At 38.0% G+C, this 26833-nt stretch overlaps 1 protein-coding gene across 1 annotated transcript in view; it reads right to left on the bottom strand.

Moving 5' to 3' along the window:
• Window positions 1–26833, bottom strand: part of MDN1 (midasin AAA ATPase 1) — a 103859-nt gene that overhangs the window by 59843 nt on the left and 17183 nt on the right. The window contains exons 10-36 of the mRNA XM_056342807.1: window positions 25081–25274; window positions 23853–23934; window positions 22981–23076; window positions 21804–21916; window positions 21126–21274; window positions 20948–21008; window positions 20157–20368; window positions 18585–18688; window positions 17396–17540; window positions 15913–16009; window positions 14206–14319; window positions 13415–13562; window positions 13144–13254; window positions 12161–12312; window positions 11531–11709; window positions 10963–11171; window positions 9764–9910; window positions 8867–9008; window positions 8610–8744; window positions 8395–8533; window positions 7315–7453; window positions 7089–7219; window positions 5132–5276; window positions 3872–4001; window positions 3060–3293; window positions 2133–2330; window positions 504–712 (exon numbers count right to left, since the gene is read on the bottom strand). Coding sequence (XP_056198782.1) covers window positions 504–712; window positions 2133–2330; window positions 3060–3293; window positions 3872–4001; window positions 5132–5276; window positions 7089–7219; window positions 7315–7453; window positions 8395–8533; window positions 8610–8744; window positions 8867–9008; window positions 9764–9910; window positions 10963–11171; window positions 11531–11709; window positions 12161–12312; window positions 13144–13254; window positions 13415–13562; window positions 14206–14319; window positions 15913–16009; window positions 17396–17540; window positions 18585–18688; window positions 20157–20368; window positions 20948–21008; window positions 21126–21274; window positions 21804–21916; window positions 22981–23076; window positions 23853–23934; window positions 25081–25274 — 3915 coding nt within the window. The remainder of the gene's footprint in view (window positions 1–503; window positions 713–2132; window positions 2331–3059; window positions 3294–3871; window positions 4002–5131; window positions 5277–7088; window positions 7220–7314; window positions 7454–8394; window positions 8534–8609; window positions 8745–8866; window positions 9009–9763; window positions 9911–10962; window positions 11172–11530; window positions 11710–12160; window positions 12313–13143; window positions 13255–13414; window positions 13563–14205; window positions 14320–15912; window positions 16010–17395; window positions 17541–18584; window positions 18689–20156; window positions 20369–20947; window positions 21009–21125; window positions 21275–21803; window positions 21917–22980; window positions 23077–23852; window positions 23935–25080; window positions 25275–26833) is intronic.

Here is a 26833-nt window from a genome sequence, read left to right as displayed (position 1 = left end):
TGGGATTACAAAACTTCGCAAAGGTTCATAAACAGCCTTTGTTAACTTTACTTCACATTTTCTTCCTCCCCTTCCCATACGTACATTTTCCCTCTATTTAAAAAAAAAGTCAGAACTTGCTGGATGCTAAAAGGTTTTCTATGATAGGACTCCAGTGACCAGCTAGTCACTGTTTTTAACACCAAAAAACTAAATTAGAACAGAAAAACTAAAAAGCCTTAAAACAGTTTCCAAGTCACTTTACAGAAGCCAAGAAAAACCACAGGAGACACAGATACACGTCTTCACTTGAAAAGAACAGAAAAAACTGGTAATTGGTATTCGCTCAAAGAAGCTCACTGCTTTTTCTGGTTCCCCCTTCCCATCTAGTTTTATCTTGAGAGCAGGAAGGAAAAAATGACATTTCAGACTCAGTGTCAAATTTAAAAAGAACTATGCTTTTTAAGTTAAACAAAATCTCCCCCCTGCCATAAAAACTAAGTTACAAAGACATTTTATTCTACCGTTTGCTCAGACAGGTTGATTCGAACAAGACAGTTTCCCGAGGCTTTTGCCAGGGCAGCAACTAGACTAGTCTTGCCCACTCCTGGTGACCCCTCCAATAAAATAGGTTTGTTAAGCTGTAGGGCTCTTAACAGTCTTTGTGCGTTCACTGCTGTAGTCCCAGCATTTAGAGCATAGTCTGTAATGTTGCTCCTTTGAAGAAGAGGGCCTAGAACAAAGGAAAGGTAAACCAGAAAACAATTAAACCAAATGTTTACGCTGGAGCTGCTGACAGCGTGCTTCTGAATGAAACTGTTCTGTCTGTTAATCACTGATCTCATTACAACAAGCAACGGAGATCAAGCTTGTACCCCATTCTCACAGACGGAGCACATACTTTCTGTTTGACCCGCAGTTGTGTCTCAGCCCATCTCCACATGCTTTTGTTGAATTTTGTAAAAGCATATGAATATACGATTTATTTTGCCATGATACTTGGACACTTCCTGCTTCATGATCTAAACTAGAGATCTATCACAGAAAAAATCATACATCTGTACTTGTGCTTCAGATATGTGGACATAAAACTCAAAAGCGGCTTTTGAAAATTTGGCACTGAGGGATACAATTCAGTCATGTTATAGAACAACATATTAATCTGCTCCATACACTGCTAACTCTGTGAAGGAAGACTGCTTTAATTGAAACGTGGCGCTAGGCATGTACTTCCTTTACTGCTACTATGACATACAGCAAGGAGAGAGTACAGAGCTAGTCTGCCAAATTGCAGCCGGCACAGCTCACTGGGACATCACTCTGCAAATTCTGTAATACAGCATTGCTCAAGTATACAAGATATTAATCACCACTTTATCTTACACATCTTGATACCTGTTTAGTAGCAGAGGGGAAACTAAGCAATTTACAAAGAAGCATTACCTTGTACAATTTTATGCACGACTCACATAACCCACGGATATAAAAAAAATGTTCAAAGCTGAATGATTAATACAGCATTAGGAACATATAGTTCTATGTATTAAAACCCAACCAGCTCAACTAGAAAGCTCAGTCATCACTTTGTAGTGATGACTTAGTCCTGTCACTGTATTTTGAGGGTAGAAAGCAGTATTTTGGTAGTTCCATTTGCACCAATTTGTGACATGAGGGACTAAATTTTGCACAAATTGCAGTTTATCTTTGAGAGGCTACAGCAAGGCAGGGCTCTAGTCTTCATTCTGTTTAGCACTGTATGCAGGACTCCTGCTTCCCATGCTTTACAGAAGGGCCAGGATGAGCTGTAGCTTTAGTTAGTGGAAGTTAGCAGCCATTCTAACCATGCGAAGTGACAGAAAATTACAGCTCAGAATTAAAGAAGCTTTATTACACCAAGAAGCCTACCAAAACTAGACCATTAACCAGTAATTTTAAAAAGTCAAAGAAAGCAATTAACATGTGCCTTCTTAATAAACGTGACCCAATTGCAACCAACATACTTGGAGGCAGAAAAGGCTTTTTTTCTAAGGCCTGAAAACAAACTATAGATTGTACCATGATTGCTCAGGTACCCTACTTAGACCTAGTGGATAACAGAACTATTGGGAATAAAACCCACAGAATAAATGTCCCACTCCCACAAAGTCTCTTGCCTCTTGGAATAAAAAAGGGGTGGATTCCCATAAAGTCATCCATCCACACAAACTCTTTCTCCTTTGTTCGGTCATAAATCTTCAGTTCATTCTTCTGATAATCAGTCAGCTCAAGGAATTGACTCATTTTGTCATGTAAGAATGTCAGGCATTTTTCACGAGCTAATAAAGCCGTATCAGCTGAGCAGGATGTTGTACCTGTAATTAGAAAAGTTAAAAGTGCTTCACAAACGTAACTAGGCACATGTATCTTATGACTAAGAAACTCAGTTCCTTCACAGATGCCATTTTTGTGCACACAGGTTTGTATTTCATGTTAGGGATTCTACTTGCCAGTGCTTCCAGTAACATTTAACATGGACAAATTGTTCTGTGTGCAATAATTAAGGACACCTTATTTCCAAACCCCTTTATTCTACCATCACTACCATCCTGACCCTTTGCTATAGTTGCTCCAGGCCTTCTTTCCCTGCATTTCTTGTGTTTTTTTCGCCACTCCTATCTCCTATTTATCAGCTGGGCCCGTGACCGGACATTGAAAGATGCATTCTGAGCTATGCACGATACAGGCTAGTATCCAGATGCTGACATGTGGGATGGGAGAGAGAATAACACGTGGTCATGTGATTAAGTACCATATCAGCTCAGAAAACTCAATAAAAAACACAAGCTTTCTTAATTTGTGTGCTAGCTTTCGAATTATTATGACTACCTCTAATTTACTTAAGCTTGCTGGATTACTCAAACTGTTGCTACTGAAACACAAAAAAGGCATACAAGTACAGGATATTGTTAAATGGAAGCATAAACAACTCTTGGAAAAGTTCCATGCTGCCCCAAAAGCATTTTATTGCATTCTACTAAAAAATATTAATACAAATATATACCTTCATCTTTTCTGCTACCAGATGAGCACTGAAGACTTACCTGATCCTATCCCATCAATGTATACCAGACATGCAGCATGGACAAAAGACATCATTGGAGATATGTAAAGAATGCTATATTCCTTGGCAGAAGTTGACTCTTCATTCTCTACCATGACATTCATAAACTTAACCCAGGACAAAACGTCTCGCACACTGAGAATACACTGGCGACCAAACTCTTGATTAGTTAGCCATTCAACAAAGTCCATCATGAGCTCTGCTATGTCTGCCCCTGAAAAGAGTAAAAAAACAAACCCCCAAAAAAATCAATGGAGCTACCACATAATTTTGTTGGTCACACCTACTACAGTGTTGCATAAAAAGCATCAATAAAGTAGACATAGCTGTCATATGCCTGAGCAACGTGGATGGGTACTCCATGTCCTAACAGGCAGGATAACCAAAGAGTTAGTCCATACCTGTGCTGTCATTACAGATAGTATTAGTCACTTGATTCTGTCTTGTTACTTGAATTTAAAACTAACAGTGAAGCTGCTGGCAGAAAATGAAGTGTCAGTTCTTTCAACACCTTACATGGAAACAAAGAATGGGCACTGAAGGGCTGGGGATAATTCAACTACCTGGACAGTGAAGCAAATACAGCCTTGAACTTACTTCTGGCTAGCCGTGTAACAACATACACAATGAGGGAAGAACAAAGTCCGAACTATTTCATAACTGTCCTCAGACAGAAATGTACTTATTGAAAAAGGGGACACACAGGTGTAAATTCTGAGAAAATTTCAGCAGCCTCCATACTAATTTGTTTTTTAACAATGTTTGAATACCAATACAAGGAGAAATACCCACCTCGATGGTTTATTCCGCTCAGTGACAACCCTGGATGAAGATTGTGTTTTACAATCTGTATCAAATCATCACGGCCATTGCTTTGCGGACACCATATTTCTGTAAATCTGTTGCGCAATGCAGGAGAAAGCTGCAAATGAGCAGAATGACATAGCAGTTGAAGTTACATGACAGCATATTACATAAGGTTGCAGTTAACCGATAGCCTTGTAGCCCTAGTACTTGCAAACAATAAATAAAATTACCAATCTAGACCTTTCCTTCTAATTTTGCCAAGGTCACTCTGTAACACAATCTTTGAGAGAATGTGGATTTTAAGATTCCTAGTATTGGCATCAATCCAGGAAATAAAAGATGAAGAAAGTTGAAAAGAATATGGGAAGAAACGGAGCTGGTTTGCAAGGACCAAAGCTCCATTTCATTCTAGGACATCACGTATCAAGCAATAGCTACACAATGTCCCTTTGCATACAAGAAGCAAACTACCACACGGAAATTTGCCTTCAATTGGAACTCGCTTCTGTAATTCCTCTTTTCCTCTGGCTGAATTAGTCAAGCAAAAAAACATTAGTGTAAACATAATGCAGAAATAAATCCCCTTTAAACACATGGCTTTACAATGAGTTGTTCTGTACTGTAGAAACCACTGTAAATGGAGTATCCATCTTCTTTTGAGTAGAAGAGCTTATAATTCCTTTTTTTAGTTCTAGCTCTCAACACTGCTTAAAAGTTTATTTTGTTGGGTCCCCCTCCCCCCAGTCTGTCCTAAGTTACTTAAAGCTGAACTTCAGAAACAGATTTCCTCATTTAATGAGAAAGGTCTTTGGGGATGTGATGTTCATACCCACTGAAAATTACAAGATGACTTCTGTCACTTTCTGAACAGTATTACAGAGAATAATCTATTACACAACTTCACACTACTCCAGACTCACGTTAGAGTTGGATTTTCTTGCTTCCTGAGCCACAGTTCCTGTACTTGAAGTATTCTACATACCAAGTCTACCTGGAGTATTTAGAGGCCTGAAGTTTTCTGACTTTCTGCTGAGCATCGACTTAGTGTTGTCAAAACGTCAGCACACAAAAGTGACGAAAACCAGATACATCCTGATCCTCCTCTACAGCAAGGAAGCAGATACCTCCTAGGAAGCACCGGAGGCCAGAACTGGCATGACGCATTTTTGCATTGCACCTCCAATCACTAAACAGTCAACATGACCAGAAGATACAGGCTGTATTTCCAGTTGCTTTGACATTTACCTCTTTTTTCCCAAAGTCACCTCCTGGGTTCATGGTTGCAAGGATACGGAATTTCTTTCCTGCAACTAACAGCTCTACCTCATTTTCCTCATCGTCTTGACCACCTTTTTCAGCAAGTACCAATGTCTTTTCAGCTTCAAGAACACTAGAGAAGGTTAAAAAAATGTTTTAAATTTCATTTCACACTTCAAAACGTCACTTAAAAATGAAAATCACATGAATTGGGCAGAAGTCATATAAAAATTCAAAATAATAATTTTTTTAAATCTGTTCATCCTCCCCAAATGAGAACACTTCTGATATTGTTCAGAAGGAAACTCTACCCAATCCTGTCAATAAGGTTCAGCTCAAATGATCTGTCAAAAAAACCTTACCTAATAAAGTGTTGCAGCACTCTCCAAACTAGCCAGCTGCAACAAGGCCTTTTACCATCACATACCAGCACACTCTTCATGCCAGTCCCTCTGCTGCCTTCTCCTAGTCTCTCCTCATCCAGGGCACGCTCTCTCTGCTTCTCCCTCTTCCTCAGCTGCTCTCTCTTCCGTGGCTGCCCAACCACTTCACAGAACCAGCCACAGCTGCACCTTGTCTACATCGGCCAACCCACTGCCCCTGAAGCCAGCCCACAGCTGTATGTTATCAATGATAATTAACCTGCCTTCATTCCTCTACAATAAAGTACATACCTCACAGATCTCTTTACAAAAGCAATGGCAAAATGTACATTCATAGGAGCTAGATAAAGAGATCTGCACAGTGAGCCAATCTTCAAGGTGAGAGATTATACATCTGAGAAGCATTCTACTAGGTTTCTGTGCTTTGGGGGGATTTTGTTTGGTTTATTAGCTGTACTTCACTGTATGCTGAAAGCTGTGAAAGTTTGAGCTATTATCTGTTTAGAAAGACACTGCTTAGTATCACTGCCAAAATAAACTTTAACTGAACTTTATGAAAGATAGATGCAATAACACAATGAAACAATCCCAGCTTGTAACAGAGAGGGTCTGGATATGGTAGAAAAATAAAGCTTCTAGTCATCTCAATATAATGGGCAATGGAAAAGACTAAAATGAGGGATACTGCTACAAAGAGATAATGACATGAAATTTGGTTTTTGGTTTGGATTTTTTAATTTTTATTTTTACACACACAAAGGAGGGGAAAAAAACCAGACGTTGTTTCTGGGATTTGATAAGATGCATCATTTTCAAGAGCTCACTGACAGGCTGAAAATATGAATATTACAGATGGTAAATTGGAGATTTTACTTTTAGTTTCCAATTTGACTAATGCTGTAAACTGTCTTCAAATACTGTTTAAACTGTTTCAACCGAACTTGGGTTTATGTTCTTAATTTCTTTATCCAGGGACTTGAGCTACCGAATAAAGGAAACACTTTCATCTTATCTTTGTCGATGAAACAAATACAGCAATTTGAGCGCAGAGCAGTCTGCAGCAGCACTATAAGGCCAAATGGAAAGTAATGGCACCAACCAAAGCATTTAAACCCAATGATTCAGCGTACCAGTATATGTCAAGCAAACATATACACATCTGCTTTTCAGTTGAAGTCCCTTTCATTTTTCCAGGTATGTTAAGACATCAAGGCAGGTAAGACAAGGAAGTTTCATCTTGTCTTAACTTACTATCTTTTCCCCCAGCTGTAACTAAAATTGCACACAGCACAAATTGTCTAATTAATTACTGTGATTAAAGCTAGCACCTCTGTCAGATGACAACCAGAAAACCAAAGGAAACTGGCACAGAAGTTGAAATACGAATAAGGCCAGAGTTATTTGGGTCATTCTCCCTTCCAGCAAGGCCTACAACAATGAAGACAGCAGCTCCCCCAGGCCAGGAAACAAATCTGCGTAAAAGAAGCTAGATTTACCCTGTTCACACTGTATAATGAATAGACACACTGAGGATACTTAATACTCACACATTTAAGACATACCTGTTAAGTCGCTCTAGTACAGAATCATCCGCTAAGGAAATCTCATCAAGGAGAAAAAAACCCTCCTCCTTCATTGCTAAAACAAGGGGTCCATCACACCACTCAAAGAGTCTAGAACCATCAGATTCCTCCTAAGAAATGGAAAAGGAAGTCAAAAGTCATTAGTAATTGCTACTTTTTGCTTCCATAGTCACACCATCCAAACTGCTATCTATGCAAGACAAACCTGGTCTTTTGACCTCTGTCTGACTGGTCGCAGTCCTCCCAGGAAGTCTGACGTCTCCATGTGCAAGTGACAGTTTACGGAGTATAGCTTCTGATTTGTTAATGCTGCAAAGATCTGACAAATGGTCGTTTTACCACACCTGCAAAGTAATTTAATTGAAAGGGAAGAATAAAAAAACCCAAACCAATCAGCTCACTTTGGACAGGATTCATACTTTTGTTGAAGACCTATGCAGCAAGGACTAGCATGCAGATTTCCTTCTGCTCCTTTCCTTGAAAGAAATGTATGCGAAGTGAAGTCATTTTTGGCACAACTCCTGTTGCCAAGTTGGGCAAGATGCCTTTAATAAAATTTAAATCAGTATCTGCATTGATGGATTTCTGCAGGTTTAAAGTCACTTATTTCAGCTTGCCCCCACAGGTACTCAACTAGCCAAACACTGCACTAAACTGGAGATGCTACATGTCTAGACCGAGCCTAAGTCTGAGGATATAAACTGCTGAGTATCTAGAGTTCTCATTTATTACCTAAATAATTTTACTCGCTTTTCCTGCATTTTTCTTCCCTTCTCTCCTACAAAAAATAACTCTCCAGATTTATAACCAGCATAGGAGCAGACACCATCGACTTCCACAATCTCCTTTACAGCATATGAAGCAGTGGGGGAGGGGTGAAGTAGTTTTAAGAGCTTGAATATAGCCTTCCTACATGTAAAGTGAAGGTGCTCTGAAACACACAAGTATCAAGATTCCCCAAAAGCAGTCTCTTCAGCGAGGCACAGTGAGACTCTACAGGGCATCTTGTGAAAAGCGGTGACAGAAGTCAGCTCTTTCCATTTTTACTACTTTCCGTATAATTTCTACGTAGTTATACATAATGCAGATAATCCCCTTCAAGATTTCTGCTGATGTAGATGTAATTGCTTCTCCTCAATAGGGAACTGAAAAACTTGCAAGTCTGCCTAGACAGAGGCTGAACTATCCCAGGTAAAGCAGCACTGAAGCCCACACAACCATTTTGTGTCCGACTCAGTGGCTGGTGCAGCACTAAAAGGAACTACATAATGAAAGTTAAGGTTACCCAGTGTCTCCCACCAGCAGTACGGGTTCGCCAAACTCCAGGGCTCGTCCCACCAAAATGGCAAGTCTTCTCATCCCTTGAGTCCAAACAATATGGTTAAAATCTCTGTCCATCACTGACATCTGTGTGGAGGATTTATCTGCAGGACACAAAGCAATCCATCAGCTTCCATCACATCTAGGGAACTACCAGCGTGGTCCTTCTAAGAAACTCACCCAGTAGCTTTTTGACGCTTTCCCCTGAGAAAAGACACTCAGGATGCAGTGTTTTCTTGAAGTGTTTTTCAAGGACCCTCTGAATAACATCTACCTCCTCTTGCTTCCTGACTCTGCCTGCCAGAAGCATAAAACCTATATAACAGAGGAAGAAAGCAATTACTAATCAGTGGTTAATCAGCAACAAAAATTTATACTTAAGAACTGGGGTTAGAAAGCAATTTACAGACACTTTAACCTGATGTAGCAGGGCTCACCATCATTTGCTAAGTGCTGAAGCCAGTCATAGTCCTTTTCCAGCTGTTCTGCCAATCTGTACCTTTCAGCCCAACGAAACAGATCCCGCAGGGTAATGAACCCATGCTTCCCAGCAAACACCGTTGAACCTCTGCGGTAAGACTGTCATAAGAACAAAACATGAGCCATTTTTTCATGAACCTGTCTAAATACTTAGAGCAAAGCTAATCTTTGCTGTGACACTATTCAAACAAACTGTATGGAAAAAAAAAAAAATAATTGTACAGTCATGACTCCCTAACTCAAAACTACCTTTAAGCAGGTATTTGATAGGTACCCAGGAACAAAATATTATAAAAATAAATAAAAAAACTAAGAAGAAAATAGGTACCTGGAAGAAAATAAAATCCAAGCAAAAGATTAGGTTCTACACCAAAATACGTATTAGCACTTTGAAGCATGGTCTGGTTTGTGTTGCTGCAATCGCTTTTTAATACAAGATAGTATGTAGCTACATACTGAGGGTTAAATGCCTGTTAAACACAGGAATGTCAGAACACATCCAAAATTATTGCTTAAACACAATACCAAATTTAGCATGAGCCAAAGACAGCTACAAATTCAATACCATACTTTGCATCCAGAGTAAGGGATTATTCTACACATCAAATTCCAAGGCCTTTGGTTAGTAATTTTTTTTTTTTCTGCTAGCAGTCTCACAAATCTGACAACACCTTCTCTATTCTCTGCCTTAACCAGTGAACTAAGTACTTTGGTGGGTCCTCTTCCATCAGTTATGGTTTAGGTTTTTAAGTATCTGCCAGCTAGCAACACCTTGCCTCTCCAAAGGAATTTCTACCGCTTTGTGCTGAAATATGTTTGCATGTCTTCTACAAAAAGAAGAGAGACTCTCATACTTGCAGGTCTAACATGACTTTGACAAGCTTGCTGCAATAAGAAGGTGGCAAACTGCATCGCTTGTACAGGATTGTTTCCAGTTCAGAGCTTGGCAGTTCATCAAAATGCAGCTCCACAAAACGATTTCTGAAGGCTCTGGACAAAACCTAAAATATGAGAACATACTATTGCTTGAACTTTTTCCTTTGATATTCCTCATGTCATGTATCTTCCCCTGCACATCCAAAGAAAATAAGGATAGTGCCATAGCATATAAATTAGCACATACACATGAACATTGAAAGAAAGTTAAGCACTATCTAAGCACCAAACAGAACAGCCACTTTGCTCACTCCCCCTACAATGCGATGGGAGAGAGAATCAGAAAAGTAAAGGTGAGAGAATTTGTGGTTTGAGATAAAGACAGTTCCGTAGGTAAAGCAAAAGGTGTGTACACAAGCAAAGCAAAACAAGGAATTCATTCACCACTTCCCATCAGTAGGCAGGCGTTCAGCCATTTCCAGGCAATCAAGGCTTCATCAGGCGCAATGGTTATTTGGGGAAACAAAGACTGAACATCCCCCTCTTCCTCCTCCTCCCCTAGTTTGTATTGCTGAGCACTATGTCATATGGTATGGCACATCCCTTTGGTCAGCTGGGGTCTGCTGTCCCAGCTGTGCCCCCTCCCAGCTCCTTGTGCACCACCAGCCAGCTCACTGGTGGGGTGGGGTGAGAAGCAGAAAAGGTCTTGACACTGTGCAAGCACTGCTCAGCAATAACTAAGGCATCCCCGTGCTATTGACCATTTTGGTCACAAATCCAAAACATAGCACCATACCAGTCACTATGAAGAAAATCAACTGTTCCAGCCAAAACCAATCAAAACGGACACCAACAGCCTAAATCAAATCTCTTTGCCGGTGCTCTTGAGCAAGAAATGCCAAGTCAAATGTAATATACATGAACTCCAGCTCAGTAAAGCACTTAAATCTCAGCTACTAAGAATGAACTAGAAATTGGTATCTGCAAAACGAATAGCCAATGTAAACAGAACCTAGCTGTTTTGAAAGTTAGTCCACAGCCACCTCAACTTCTACCTCTTGACAGTTTCATGTTAATGCTGTGCTACACATCAGAAAGTTTTCACATCAGACTTCTATGTACAAGAAGGATTAATTCCCTAGAGCCATAGCTACTCAAAGGAAGAGATTATACAGACCTTTCTGCCACCATAGAGTCCTGGAGGATTTTGTGTAGCAAACAGCATGAAGCGAGGGTGAGCTTTGACAACTTCCTGGGTTTCAGTAATGAACAGCTCCCTGTTATCATCCAACAAACGGTTGAGAGCCTCCAGAACATCAGTGGGAGCCAAATTCAATTCATCTAGAATAATCCAGTAACCCTTTCTCATTGCATCTATAAGAATGCCTTGGAAGGAACAGAAAAAGTCCTAGATAAAAATCTAAGAAACTAAATGCAACAGAAGTATGCATTCAGACTTTCAGCAACCAGTTTTACTCAGTATAAAATCTAATCCAGAGATGGAAGCAACAGTATTGTTTAAATTGTTGAATTATCTTCTTCATGTCCAATAGGACAAGTATGATGAGACAAACATGAACTCTTAAGAATCCACTGAAATTCACGTAAGTGATCTTCATAATATGTAACTACTAACTTTATGACAGGCCATTTCTCTATTGTAATAAACCAGACAAGTTAAGCAGAAAGGAAAAAACAGTGGAGTGAGACAGGAATTTGGAGTAAATATAATTATGCCCACTCACCTTCCTTAAATACCAACTTCCCAGAGGCATCTGATGTATAACAGCCAATATATTCCTGGATGTCAGTATGCTCATGATTGTTAATCCTTACACAATGATTCCCAGTAGCAGCAGCCAACCAGCGAATTAAACTGGTCTTACCAACAGAGGTGTCGCCTTGAATCAGTACTGGATGAGTCCTAAAAAGGGTAACCAAAGTAGTGGTTTAGAAGCACAAGTCATATCTTTCCAATATACAAGATATCAACATTGTTTGCAACTTTCACAGATCTACATCACCAAACTTTGGAGTATCCAAGATCATATGCTAACAGGGGAACATGAGTAACTTTACTCCCAAGTGCTAACTGCTACCCACGGCAAGTTTTACGTAGCAGTGTGAAATAAACAGGTTATTCTAACTACAAATTTCTAGATTATCATTTAAATAAAACTAGGATGGCAGTAAGACGGTTTAAAGAGACAAGAAATAACAGGTATGAATTCAAGTCACTGTATAATGAAAATTTAACTGTAGAGGGAAAATAGGTACTCATGCCAAACAATAAAGGCTAGACAGACAGCAACACCTGAGGCCCAAATAAACATCTTTAATTTAGTTTTTTAATAGAAAAGTTCAAACCAACTTACCCTGCAGACACAACTCTGGCAATGTCTTTCAGATTAAGCTTAACTGAAGGGGTTAGCACATACATCTCATCTACAGTAGGTTCTTTATCTCCAGCTGAAATCCAGTATCCTTCTATTAGTATAAAACTCCCTCTTTGGGGTTTTGGCATTTGCTAAGGAGACATGACAGAAATAACAGATTATACAAATGAGTTTTAATTTGCTAATGAAGACAACTACTATTACACCACTGCAACATACTCTGTAAGAAGCCATTTTAAATTAATCCCTGAACACTCCTGCGGTAAGCACTGTCCCCTTGTCCCAGAATGCAAATTACAAAAAAGCCTGACCAGATTATTTCAAGGTCATGAAGCAAGAATCTTTGCCAGTGCCAGGAAAATAAAAATGTCTCAAGAGTCCTAGCACTGAATTTTGAAGTATGCTTTCAAGCAGGAAATCAGCTTCTATCTTTTTATATTCATACACATTTTCTAATATGAAGTGTTTTATTTTGAAACAAATACCTGTCTCTTACAACTGGCTTCCTCCTCCCACCTGTCCAGTCCCCTCTGCAAACTCATGCTGGGCTTCCAGCACTTAGCAAGATCCTTCCTTTCCCATTAGAGACAAAGCACGGATGTTTACTTTGTATCCGTATGTCCTGCATTCAGTCTAAAAATAAAAAGCCTGTGGAAGCTCCTCAAAGTCTGTGAAAGATTTACAGTTGCAGGTACTGTATTAAGCTGCCCACATTCACAATGCTGTAATTATTCAGACTTCCATATAATTTCAAATTAACAAACTAGCTAACATATGGGCATTTCAAGCAGAAGTAAAACATTACAAAGGAACTATTACTTTTTTTTTTTCCTAGTTCTTATCTTTGTAACATGAAAAACAAGATTAAAAGAAGGAAATGTCAAGGAAAAAGGCAAAGAGGACAACTCAAAATAAATTCTACTCTGAATAATAAACAGTTCTATATAGGCTTAGTTACCTACCTGCTTGAGAAGGCTTTTGATGTTGCCAGAGACTATATGTTGGCAAATTAGCTTTTGAACAATTGGGTGAGAACCTCTGTCAAGCTGTGTCAGGAAACTCAAACAGAAGCCCTAAGAAGGAGGATTATTTTCAGTGATAAAATGAAAAATTATTAGGGGAAAAAAACAATATTAAGGAATCATTTCTGTTCAATACCGGACTTAGAAGAGAATCATCATCCTATACCCAAACAGTCTTTGTAGTGAAACAAACCCAAACATAGGTAGTCACCTCATACAGTGAGCGTGGTATGCTGCTACATGGATTAGATGCTGCAAATCTCAGTGCCCTGCAAAGTGTACGGAGGCTGTAGTGAGGTCTGTGGCCAGTTCCATCTACCAGCTTTGTTTCTGCTTCCTTTCTCACAGATAAATAAAAGCTGCAAAAATAAAGAATTAGATTGTACTATTACTGATCAGACCACTGGAATTAAACCCAAAGTATGAACACTTAAGCCTATCTCCAACTGTCACTCTTTTCACAGGTTAGGAAACCCATGCCAAATTCTGCCATCTGTACAGTCAGTGAAGCAAAACAACAGAATATTTTAGAACCTTATTTTTGAGAAAGCTTGATATACAGAGAATGCCTATAAACTCAAAGTATTCTAAACTTACAGTAGTGCTGCAGGTTAATGCAGTGAGAGAGTACACCTTAAACTAGGGAAAGAAGGGTAACTTGACAAACACACAAAACTTTCATTGGTATGATCTACAGAAACAAACCATTTTATTAGCCTCTCAAATGGGAAAGAGGCCTGCAACAACAATACTACTTTTTAACTGGTGCCATCAAGAAAGCAATTCTGAGTAAGAAAAAGTAAATCTCCTCCCCACAAGAACAGAAACCTTCAGAATGAAGAGGATGGATGTCTATGCTCTTCCATTTCCTAAGGCTATGTGAACTATTGCATAGGGAGCATTATGGGGTTTTCCAAAACAGTCTAACCACAGGCTACAGTTACATACTTTCTTTTTGTGACTTATTCCCTCAAAGATTTGAAGAGATTACAACCAACTTACTTCACAATTCCTTGTACTGTATTTTTGTTCACATTCAAGCCTCTCAGATAATCCATGATAAGAACTTGCAAGTCTCCTTCATTTCTCAATTCCTCTACATAAATTTCAGTAAACCTGTAAGAATCAAATCAACCCGTAACACTTAAGACATCTGACTATATTAAAAAAATCATATTATATATGACTTGCATGGCATACACATCTAGAATTTTGTAAAGAGCAGAGAAACAACTTTCCAGACTACCTATACACAGACTCAAGAACCAGAGTAATTAAAAACCAAAAGATCACTACTAATACTTCCAAGCAATTTATCTGCATTATTTTAACTTAGTAGACTGAAAATAAACTATGGAACTGTATTTTTTAAAACTAAAATTCTAACTGGTTTGCAACAGATATCCAAACATTACAGCCTGAACACTGGAACACTGACACAGCACAAGCACTTTTCAAAGTGAGCTCTCTAGTGCTCTCTATTTCTAAAGAGTGGACACTTACAAGATATCACCCATTCTAATTTTGTTCTGACTAGCATATCCAAATTGTTTTCTACTTTTACAAATAACCAGCTCAGCAATGACAAAATGAGAAAATCTGACAAATAAGCAAAGGAAAATTAGCAGCAAAACATGGGCTCACTCAAGTTCTGAGTATCTTTAAATACGTCAACAGAGTGCTTCATATTTAGTACACTACACTGGTAGCTCTAGTTAATGAACATACTTTCTAACTGTTACGTAGTCCAGTATATTTGCATAAGGTTTTGAAAATTAGTCTGCAGCCCTTCCATACCATGCATTATAGCTGAAACAATAGCTTAGAACACACCACAGCAAACCCAAAACAACTGAGGAATGCCATTAACTTCAGAGGGGTGGATGTTTTTGACAAATGTAAATACAAATTCATTTAAACTTAACAAGGCATGCTGAAGCTGAAGTGTCCTTTCTTCTGTATTACACTTTCTTTCCTTTTGCTACTAAGTTAGGTGAGCTAATAGCAATTGAACATTACTTTGCTATTAATAACTATAAATGACTAGTTACATATAGTTAGTGCCTCTCTACAGCATTTATGAATCTGGTGAGGGACTTACACACGTGACTTTTGGCACTCATGAGGGAAACTGCATCAAATAAAAGCAGATCTTTGCATTCAGAAACAGGCAGTACCGAAGAATGGATGTGCCACAACTGCAATTTCCTGGCTACAGCTTAATTGTTTGAAGATTTCACATCTAATAATTTGAGTATCACACATCTGCTCCACCATGCAGAACACCTTCCTTCAGAGTGACCAAGCCTGGATATACAGCACCTCTGAGTTATTGAAAGAAAGGCTCCTGAACAGTCACATCTCTCTATTAACCCCATCAGTAACAAACGGCTGCAGTAGCATTTCCAGACACTGACAGCTTAATTGTAGAGAATGATCATTCCCCTGCCCCCAGTGACAGCACTCTGCAGTACTGCTAGACCATTTGCTCATGCTCAGCAACTTTACAGAAGTATTTTCCTGATACTATTTCATGAAAAACCTTCACCATGATGCGGAAAGTACCTCTCGCAGGAAGTTAATTTGAGTTCAGACTTACATCCCCAGGCTTCAAATAAGGTGCTCTTCACTGGGTCAACTCGTGAAGCTAGTTAAAACTCTGAAAAAGACAGTGACTAAGTATTCTGCCACAGAATCATTATTCCCTACCTGTTTCTTATTCCTGGAGGAAGATTTCTCTTTCCAACATCTGTAGCTGGATTCATGCATGCAAACAAGCGAAAATCAGGGTGACGGACAAGAGGCTCTAAACAAAAACAGAAATAAGAGACATAAGGGTAATGCTAAACACAGTGTATTTATTATGTTAAAGTAGGTATATTTAATCTGAGTCAGTTTTCTATTACTGCAAAACTACATTTTCTTAAAATGCAAGGGTGAAAAGTTTTCAGAAAACAACCCCATGTAATTTTGTTAGAAGTACCTCTGCACTTTCACAACAGCCAGAGGCAAATGAAACTCTGACTTTTATTTGTGCATAGCAGGACGTTTTAACACCACAAAATATTTCAAATATTTTAAAAGCCCTAAACCTGGAACTCCTTCTGTCTCTTTCAGAACAATGGCAGTGTTTCCCTTAGCCAGGAAGAAAACGCAGTCTAGAAAGCTCATAAACATTTGTGTCTATCTGTAGCTCCCGAAAACAATACTCAGCAATTGCATTTTTTAACCTTTACGTCTGTACTGGCTCTGACTGGGAAGGAGTTAACTTTCTTCACAGCAGTCCCTGTGGTGCTGTAGAGAACACACCAATGTTTTGGTTATTGCTGAATTGTGCTGGCACAGCCTCAAGGCTTTCTCTTTTTCTCTCCCCTGCTCTCCCTCCTCCAGCAATTAGGCTAGGAGGGAGCAAAAGGTTGGGAGGGAACACTGTGGGGACAGCTGGCTGACCCAAACTGGCCAAAAGGATGTTCCCTACCATATAATATCATGCTCAGCAATAAGAACTGGGGTAGAGGAGGGCAGGGGTGGTGATTTTTTTTTTCCCCAAGGTGGCTGCTGCTTAGAGACTGGCTGGACTTTAGTCTGTTTGTGTGAGCTGGTTAGTGACTGCCTTTGCATCACTTGTTTCACATGAGTTTTCTTGCTTTTACTCTCCACTCATCCTGCTGAGGGGTGATGGGGTGGGAGGAGCAAGTGAGCAGCGTATGGATGCTTACCTGCTGGCTGGGATCAACGCACAACGACTCAGAAAAAGCAAAAGAGTTGTACACTTATTTCTAGCTGGAGAATATATTCACAGGATCAGTGAAAGATAATTACTACAGCAGCAACTGAACCTCATGTCCCATGCCTTTATCCATCTAGCTACCTCAATTTTATTTAAAAAAAAAGTTACATGCCTTGAATAGTCTTTAGAAGCAGTACTTACTGAGGGCACTAGAGAGCTCTGCTCCTTTTAGAGTACAAAAACGCAAAACCTACATCTGGCATGCTGAAATCTCCTGAACCACAGTGAATTAAAACTCCCACTTCTTGTATAAAACAATGAAGTCTAGAAAGAACACATTATTCTCTTCTGCACACACTCGTTTTAGTGGTAAATATTCTCAACTTATTTTCTGCCATGTATGATAAAGAATTCAGCTAACTGGATAGCAAGACATACCATAAACAAGCACAGAAACAGTACCTGTGTCTCCTCTGTCTAGTAACACCAGTGACCCAGATGATCCTTCCAATAAACCACTCAGGCACTCCAAAGTCTCTGCTGCAGCCAAGTTAATCTCATCCAATAAAATCCACCCTCCTTTTTTTACTGCTTGTGCCAGAGTACCCTAGAAGTAAGATCAATTTGTTAATTATATCATGAGCAATGCTATATCAACTGAAGCATCTGTATACTGGAAATAATACTTGTTTTGCAGCACGTGGGTTGATTAGACAAATGGCAATTTCAGACCATTTACAGCAACAGCAGTTTTATTGCTTTCCCTCAATAACAGCAATTATTTTGCAAACTGCAGAAGTCAGACAGTTATCACCATTATCAGCTGTGATTTACACTGGCTCAAATATAACAGAATTAAGATCTCTTATTTGTACAATGCTACCTGTCAGTGACATCCATCACTGTGGTGCATAAGCTTCACTGACACCACTACAAGAATAAAGACAGTTAATTTAAAGAAATCCAAAGAAGAAAGCAATATTATGTTCCTTAAGGAACTTTATCTTATTAATTAAAACAATACTTAATTCAGAGGTTCTCCAACTATTCATACAGGTATTTTTTAGAAAGAGGACTGGTCAACGTTTTACACACTTTACACAGAATTTGGGAGCATATATTCAGTCTAATATGGTGACAAGGAACAAGCATGCATAAACCAACATAGTCACCCCTAATCACACAATGTCATTAGAATATTATATCATGGGTTTGAAACATTTCGAAAAATCGCTTCTAGATAAAACAGCATAGCTTCTTAATATTAAATCCTTCACAAAAATCCCTAGGCAGGAGCATGTCCTCCTGGAAATTGGTCAAATGTTTTTTCTAATCTCATATACTTGAAAAGATATGGCATACTGCTGACACTCTTCAATCATACCAGTCCTAATTCCTATTATACAGCACTGAATTACTGTGTGACCACAAAACACTCTCCCACCCTGCATTTAACCACCACGTCCCTGAAGCATGCTGCTTCATTCATTCCACAGAGTTATCATGGAACAAGTTTTACTTCACAGCAGGATTCTTGTAGGAATAGGAAGCTATTCATACATTACTGATTACAAATAATAATAATAATAAAATACTAATTTAAATGCTTCTCCTTACTCCTCCTATCATCAAAATGCAAATTTCTACATACCTCAACAAATGCAAAGAGAAGAGCATTTTCTGTCATTTTCATCTGTTGATGAGCATGATTCAGTTTAAGACCAAATGCCTCCCACTTCTCCCTCAGCGGTGAGCCTGCAAGCAGAGCAAATTTTAGCTTGTACCATCAGAACAATAGCACAAAAAGTGTTTAACAACAGTATTTTAATCAAGTTGTTTCAAGCAGAGATACAAGAGTAAGCTTGACTGAGCAATGAAAACATTCAGGTTGTACAGATGATATCTCGTGAATTAAAACAAACAAAACCCCCAAAATTAAGTTTTGCTGTGTTTTTTTGTTTTCAATTTAGCTGAACACTACTGATATGTGGGTACAAATAATTTGCTATTCATTCCAGCATGTTCTAGCTTAGGAACAAATAGTTATGCTGCTCTTGGTTCCAGCATGGCTGTTACCACTCTCCTAATTCTGAGACAGACATCTCAGAAAAACAAATCAAAAATTACAAGCCTTATGACAGAACACATTAACAACGAACACTTCAGTATCAGTAAAAACACTGTTGCTTATCAAACAACATTATTTACTATTGCACTTATTTCAATTATTTGTTTAAAGCTACAACCTGAGGTATATGCAGAATCACAATGACTTAAGTTGCTAGCTTTGCAATTTACAGATTTCAGCTTGTTTTTATTGTAGGATTGTCAATACTTGGAAGAAGTGGTCTTTAAAACTTCTTTTTTTTTTACATTTGTGGCCTTTTATTTTAATATCTGCATATTCAAAAGAACCAGTTAAAAGAAGCAGGGAGACAAAGTTCATAATTAAGTTTACTTCAACTTTTTACAAAAGCTACAACTTCACTTGTTCAGCAAGCCTAGAATCAGAAACCACTCCACAAAATACCAACATCGCCTCTGTCCCAAGTGGGTAGTGAAGTACAAAACAGGAAAAACTTATTTGGAGACAAAACCACAGTGAAAAATATTAAAGCACTATGCAAGCCAGCATCACTGGCAGTAAAACCAAGTCATCAGCAAGCTCTTGTAAGTCATTACTACCCTAAGAGAGCTATTACTTTGTGTTTGGGGTTTTTGTTGTTTTGTTTTTAAAGCAGGATCTAAAACAGACCCAAGGAAATTCCAGGAGTGAGATAAATTAAGAATACATTCACACAGAAGACTAACACAAACAACAAAAACTGTTCATCCAGACCACAAACCAATAAATGCTGAGTGGAGATCAGATGTTAAGGGCACCACAGGTCAGACAAGTCAGCCTTCAGGCTGTCAGACATAGCTATCTGCAGGGATGAGCTAGAAAAAAAAAAAGAGGAAAAAACCCCAACGCCCAAAACCCCAAAGAAAAACCAAAACAAAAACCCAACCACTATTCTAACAGTGTTGTGAATGTTTGAATGTCTTTATGTAGACACAGATTGCATTTTTCAAAACCAGAAGAAAGGATGTCATAAATGGTGATAAAAACAAAAAAACCCAACCATAAACAAACCCAAATTCAACAAAAATTCACCAGCATACCTACTCTTTGCAATGGTTCACCATTAATGATGTGTATTTGATCAGTCTGAATTCTCACCTGATGCATTTTCTTTTGCTTCCTTATTAACAGCAGATTTATGAATATGCTGCATTAGTTTTAGCAGATCATGCCAACGTTTCTGCCTGTAGCAGGTCTGAATGTGTCCCAAGAATGTCTGATTTTTCTTCCTAGAGAATGTCTGAGAGAAAAGTTCTTCAAAGGACTCTCGCAGAGGTAACCAGATCAGCTTGTTATCCACAGGCTTATAACTGAAGAGAAGCAAAAAAATAATTACTTATTTGTGACACAAGAACAAGAACTAGCACCTGTGAACTAAAAAACAAACCCAAACAAAAATACCAACAAACCCCCAAAACAAACCCAAAACAAAAAACTGAGTTACTGAAACAACACTGAAGGAACTCTGACTTCCCCAGTTACATCAGTGATGTAAAATTGCACATATTTAAATGCACCTTAAGAGGCAATCTTATAAAGACAGGACCACCCTGGTAAGTCAAATACTTTTACTACTACCAACCAGTATGTCCAGTGAATATTTCATTGTATTTATATTGAACAGCTTAGCCATTTTTAAAGAGACATTGGGTTGTACTTTTAAATGACTTCATCACATACACACATGTGCACACAATTCAGTGAAACTGCCTCTGTTCTTCAGCAAGGGCAACAACGTTTCTCCATGCAAACGTGTTTAAGACATTTATGCTACATGAAACAGGTGTCTAAGAACAATTCTTTAACAACACAACAATATTTGTTAGAAGCTTGTTCCAATACTGCCAATTTGTTATGCAGAAGGCACAAAACAGTAGTCAGTGACTCACCCCCCTAACAGATCTGCTGTGTCACTTTGTTGGTTCATGTTGATAACCCTCAAATGGTGTCCTTGAAACAGAAGTAGAAAGCACAATCAACTTGGGTTTGTTTTTTTTGTTTTGTTTTGTTTCTTTGTTCTTTTTAAAATCACCTTCGTATAAGTTACAGTCTTCACACTTTATTTACCAGTAATATGCGCAAGGTACTGAACAGTCGAGGTTTTGCCAGTTCCTGTTTCACCAACCAAAAGCACAGGCTCTCCTTTGACAACACAAACAGCAAGCTGTTCAATCAATACTGCAGATGGCCGTGTGGCAGCAAAGGTTTGTTTTGCTCTGAAAAAAACAAAGCAAGCAACTAAAAATCAGAATTTACCAAGGAGCTTGTTTCAAGAGGAGTGAGTGGTTGAATGTAGGGGTTTTTTTTCATTGAAAAAACAGGTTTGGGAAAATATAGTTCCAAGATATCCTTATAAGATACTTATTTTTCTCAAGATACAACCTAGAAATTCAGGTTTTCTAAAGAAATTCCTGTTCAGTCGAGTTACTGCCACATACTACAAAAATCTCCCTTTACAAAGATAAATTCACCAAATCTTGTAACAGCAGCTGTGGATCCACAGTGCTTTGAAGAAACTAATTCAACAGAAGCTGAAAATCTCCATGCTTTGACTGCCAGAACTATGATGCAGACAGTCTTGAAGATACACAAGGTAAGACTTAGATCACAAGAGAAAGAACTCATCACATTCCTTTCATTATAGTGAGAACATCCAAATTCCACTTTTTAAATCCTATGACTTCCCATCTATTCTATTCCACCACAAAATATTTTGGTTCACGTGGAAACTACCACATATTCTACCTTTGTACAGTGAGAGCCTGGGTTTGCTTCTTCATGAGATGCACTCTTCCGACAGAGACTTCTTGTTCCCGTATTAGAATTTCTGGTTTATAGAGTTCACAGAAGAACTCTACCTGTGGAGCAAACATCAACATTTCCAATACTGATGTTGTAGGCAACATCGCACTAAGAACACCCATGCTATGCTACCAGTATTACTTTGCAGCAAGCTAACTTTTCATGGTAAGATTTTAGGTTTTGCAGGTTTTACATACTCATCACCTAAGACGATCATCTTCTGAGGACCTCAGAAGTGTTATCGCATGCACAAACAATGTCTTTCCATTTAATAACTTGGTAATGGGTCTACGTCTATGCCATTATATTTCTACTTCATCTACTTCCATGGTAGTTCAACTACATAAACCTGAACCTTGAAACAGTTATCTTTAATAATCAACAAACATCCCTCAAAAAAATCTTGTGTAAACATGGATATTTTGCCCTTGGCAGAGGACAATACACTCCTGTATTGAAATAATGTAAAGTAAGAAGAATAAACAGAAAAACCCATAGAAGATTCAAGGATCCACCTGTCCGCCCAGCTGGCAAGTTTTTCCATCTTAAAGTAACAAAGGAGGAAATTTTCTTTGCAATCAAACTTCTGTAGTCAGACATAGCTGACAAAGTAATGATTTTGTGTAATTCAGACATTTATATCCCACACTATTAATACATAGTTCCTAAGCTCTAGAGAGAGACTCGATTTTGGAATCAATGATTACAGAACAAGTAGTAAGGAAGATGATGTTTCTTTCTGATCTCTTCATTTAAGTGATTAAATTCACTGTAACCACCAAAGAAAAACCACATTCTTTACTGCTCTATGTATCTAGCAGTATCATGTGCTTAGGCAACAGTGCCTTTGTTCCAGCTGTGTGACCATTCTTTTGCCTAATGAGGCCATTTGCAATCTGAAACAGGTTCACCAGAACTTTCAGAGAAGAAAACATAGCTGAAAATAAACAGGAGGAACACATAGATCCTGTGATAGTACAGAGAGCAAAAAAAGCATTTGGAACAGAGAGATGGGCATAATTTTATGAAAAATAGCAGAACACATTCAAATTGATCACTAGAAAAATTGCAAGTTATGGAATATTACCAATAAACATAAGTTAATTATAGCTCAACTTACCTTTTTTTTGGAAATGTTTAATTTACTTCCAATAACTTTTGCCATTTTCTGTCTGCTCCCTTGGTTGGACAGCATAGCTGTGAAACAGTCCAATGCCTGTCAAGGGTAAACCAAACCAACTTCTTCAATACCAGTTTTGTATGATATCATCTGACAAGCGCCATATCTCAATTTACACGAGCCCGAATCCAATCCAGCCATGGTAAATAACATTATTTCACTGTCCGCAGACTGAGTCAAGCAATGGAGTTCAAAAGGATCTAATAAAAACTTCTAGACTCTATAGTGTAGTGGATTTCTACTGAAAGAAAAAAACCTTTCAGCGCCCAGTCACAGAAGCTATTTTTAGATGAATGGACCAAAACTAAGAAGGAAGCAATGTTGTAAGACCTCACATCTTAGAACTGCTTCTAACTGATGCACACCTGAAAAATTCCAAACCTGGAATATAAATTATGCATAGGAAAGTAGGAAAGAAGCCTCCTATTACAAGAAAAAGGAAAATTTAAAAATTTTACTCTTAGTCATATGCGATCCACACTATCAGTTAAAATTATGTTGTAGCATGCTGTTGATATGACAGCAGTAAGTCTGGATTGGCTTTCAGCACATTACCGAAAACAACCTTCCCAGTAGTAAGGAAAGCCTCCAACAGACGCATCATAAAAATTCCAACTATAGTCCAATTGCTTCAGATAAAACTAAACATCAACACATTCACTAAACACATAAGCATAACATAAAAAACCTAAACATAAACACATTCATTAAACATAAACTAAACATCTCACATTCCCAAACAGATTATTTTAAGATATGTGAGACAATGCTTGAATTTGGGTAAGCAATTTCTGGATCAAGTCTTACCGCACCTCCTGAAAAATATTCACTGCTGTTGTTGAAGAATTGCTGTCAAAGTTGTAAGCAATCCTGCCGCACCAATTTAGTAAGTCTCTAAAAAGAAAACCAGAAAAAAATTTGTACAATCAAAACCAAGCCAAAAACACACAGTATCTTCTTTCACGTTCAGCTTCGGTCGTTATATTATCTTCTGGCAATTGCAAATTTAGTTGTTGTGCAAGTTGTACACGGGAAGACACATATAAGTAGGGTGCTAATTCTGAAGAGCAGCAGAGCACATAAAGACCAACAGTGTTGCTTTCAGATACATTGCTTAGAAAAAGATAATACATACTCTATTAAACCATAAAGTAATTACCAAATTGAAAAAATTCAAAGCAGCAAGCTCTTCATCCAGGAAGATATAAAACCCTATTTTTTCAAGATACTGAAAGATACTTCCAAGACAAGCATGTGGGTGTTTTCTACCACTTTTCAAGACTCCTTATCAACAATAAAATTTTAAAAGACAAGAAAAAGGAAACATCTAATCCTAGAAAAACAACTGCTGTTTCAAAACTAGTGGCATTCTTATGCTTCAAAAATATTAAGATACTACCCACACCTAGTATTTACTGACTAGTTCACAAAGCACTACTGGTTACAGAAATTCCACGAGTAGAATTAACATTTGTTACGAGACTAAGAAATAACTGAACACGAAGCTGCATTTCGTCAAAAAAATTCTGAAATTAATAGTACACTACAGATACGATTATTTTCAGTCATCTAAGTTAGAATGCTGTGTCTAATATGAAATTATCTAGATGAGCAAATATATACTATTACTGAAAACATCATGTGCTAGCTCTTGTGAGAACATTACATAGTCCATTTCAATTCTTAGCTAGAACTGATATTTTGTGTTAAAATTAACAGAAAAATAATTCATATGGCTTGATACCAAATTAGCAGCACATATGACAAAAGATACACTTTTTCATCACACCCCCCACAAAAGGATAGCAAACAGGAAGTCCTAAATAATTCACATTGAGGTTTTTTTATAACATAATCATTATTTTCAAATGAAAAATGGATTTTCCCAGCTTTTATGAAATTCCAGTTTAATTTCTCAAACTTTTATCACTATTTAAAAAAAACCCAAAACCCAAAAAACAAACAAACAAAGATAAATCCTTCTATCTCTACAGCTAGATGACTAAACTTCCTTCAAATAAACATATAAGAAAAGGCAACCTTAGAGATAGTTCTCTTCCTTCCAGATTCGGTTTCTTATTTTCTGATCTTGATTCTGATGAGTCTTCTGGTATGTGCCTGGAGCCAGAAACACTGTTTTCTGATGCCTGATACTTATCTCCTGTAAGGTGAATGTAAATGTCTAGCAAGTGATCGGTTACAAGAGCAAGGCTGGGGTATCTCCTTTGAAGAACCTGAAAAAAAATATTAAAAAGAATAATTTAAATCTTTAGCACCAAAAGTAAACCATCAGCCCCCCAGTTTTCACAGAATATACTTCAATAGATACTCAAGCTAGCAAGCTGCGCAAACCCACCCTCTTGGAATCTCTCATATGAAGAAAATGAAAGTTATTGTGATTGGCATGATATTGATTTGGATGTCAAGAGTTAATTTTGTCAACTCAACCCTACCACAATTAATTTAATACAGTTGCACAAGTACCAACAGTAAGAACAAAAAGTACATTCAACCTTATCTAAACTCAAATCATGACCATACAACTTTACAACTGATAACAGAAGTTCTTACCTCCTGTCCTTTTTATGACTGAACTTTTTTTTTAGAATTCAAGTTGTCTATTCACTGTGCTGACAAAGACACATTAAGGGACTAATTTTTCTTCTGTAATTTCCTTTCAGCTCAGTTCTCTCCACTAAAGTTTGCCAACCAAAATTATTGCTTTACCAAAATAAGCTTTTCACAGATACAGGCCAAGAACACTGGTCCTACTGTGGCAGACTGACTTAAGACTACACAGAAGAACATGAGTCTATTTTCAAGAGAAGAACATGGGTGTTTTCTACCACTGTCTCTTCTACTACTACAGAATTTTACTACTACTACAGAATTCTACTACTACTACAGAATACACAGCCTTCGATTTATGTATTTTTGTGACTTAGGTTACAAAGTTACAAAAAAGAACAGCAAGAACTTAGTGGTGACACATGTAGCACTGAAGCTTCCTTTTTTCTTAAGGTTTTGACATTCAAGTTTTACTTCAATACTGACCCTTTCTGGAGGTCGTCTTCAACATCAGTTTGGCCAGATAGCCTTTTTGAACACTGCAGCTGTGAGCTTCCTAGAATTCCTGGACACATTAATCTATTTGCAGTAGAAACAACCACAGCACACAAGCACGTATCTCCAAGCAAACTGTCTGCAGAGGCCTTCCTATTAATCTACTTGATTCTCCTCCAACAAAATCCACAAGTATAAACTAAGTGCTGTTCTTGCCCCATTCCTGACAATTAGCTGACAACAAAATGGAAAAAGACACAGATATTTAAGATCAACCATAACTGTGCTGGCTGCTGAACAAATCTCAAGGAGTGAAGGAATACTACTGAAAGTCTGTCTTCTTCATCCTAGAAAATACAGAACTTTCTCATCAACTCCTCTGCGAGAGACTATTCACCCATTTTTCCCTTAGGCAAGGCTCTTTTTAAAAGCAAATCCTATTCTGAGCTTCATATCACAAAGAGAATCTCTATAGAATTCCATTTTCATTTAAGCCCAGGGCTTCTTTAATGTTTTGAAGGACTACACAAAGCAAACACTTCCTAGAGATGTTAACAAAAGATGTCAATAGAAACAGTTACTTGTAATTGATAACTGACCTACTATTTTTCATCTCAAAGCTTAGAAGTCACGATTAGAGTAAGCTCAATTTTTTTTCCTTTTTCTCTGGTTTTAAATCTGTAGACTACAAAATGGCAAAATATTTTGATTCTTAGACCAATTCAAAGCA

The sequence above is a fragment of the Falco biarmicus genome, chromosome 6 (genome assembly GCF_023638135.1).
Source record: "Falco biarmicus isolate bFalBia1 chromosome 6, bFalBia1.pri, whole genome shotgun sequence".
NCBI lineage: Eukaryota > Metazoa > Chordata > Aves > Falconiformes > Falconidae > Falco > Falco biarmicus.
The sequence above is the reverse complement of the archived record's forward strand: the minus strand, read 5'-3'. Positions and strand labels throughout refer to the sequence as shown.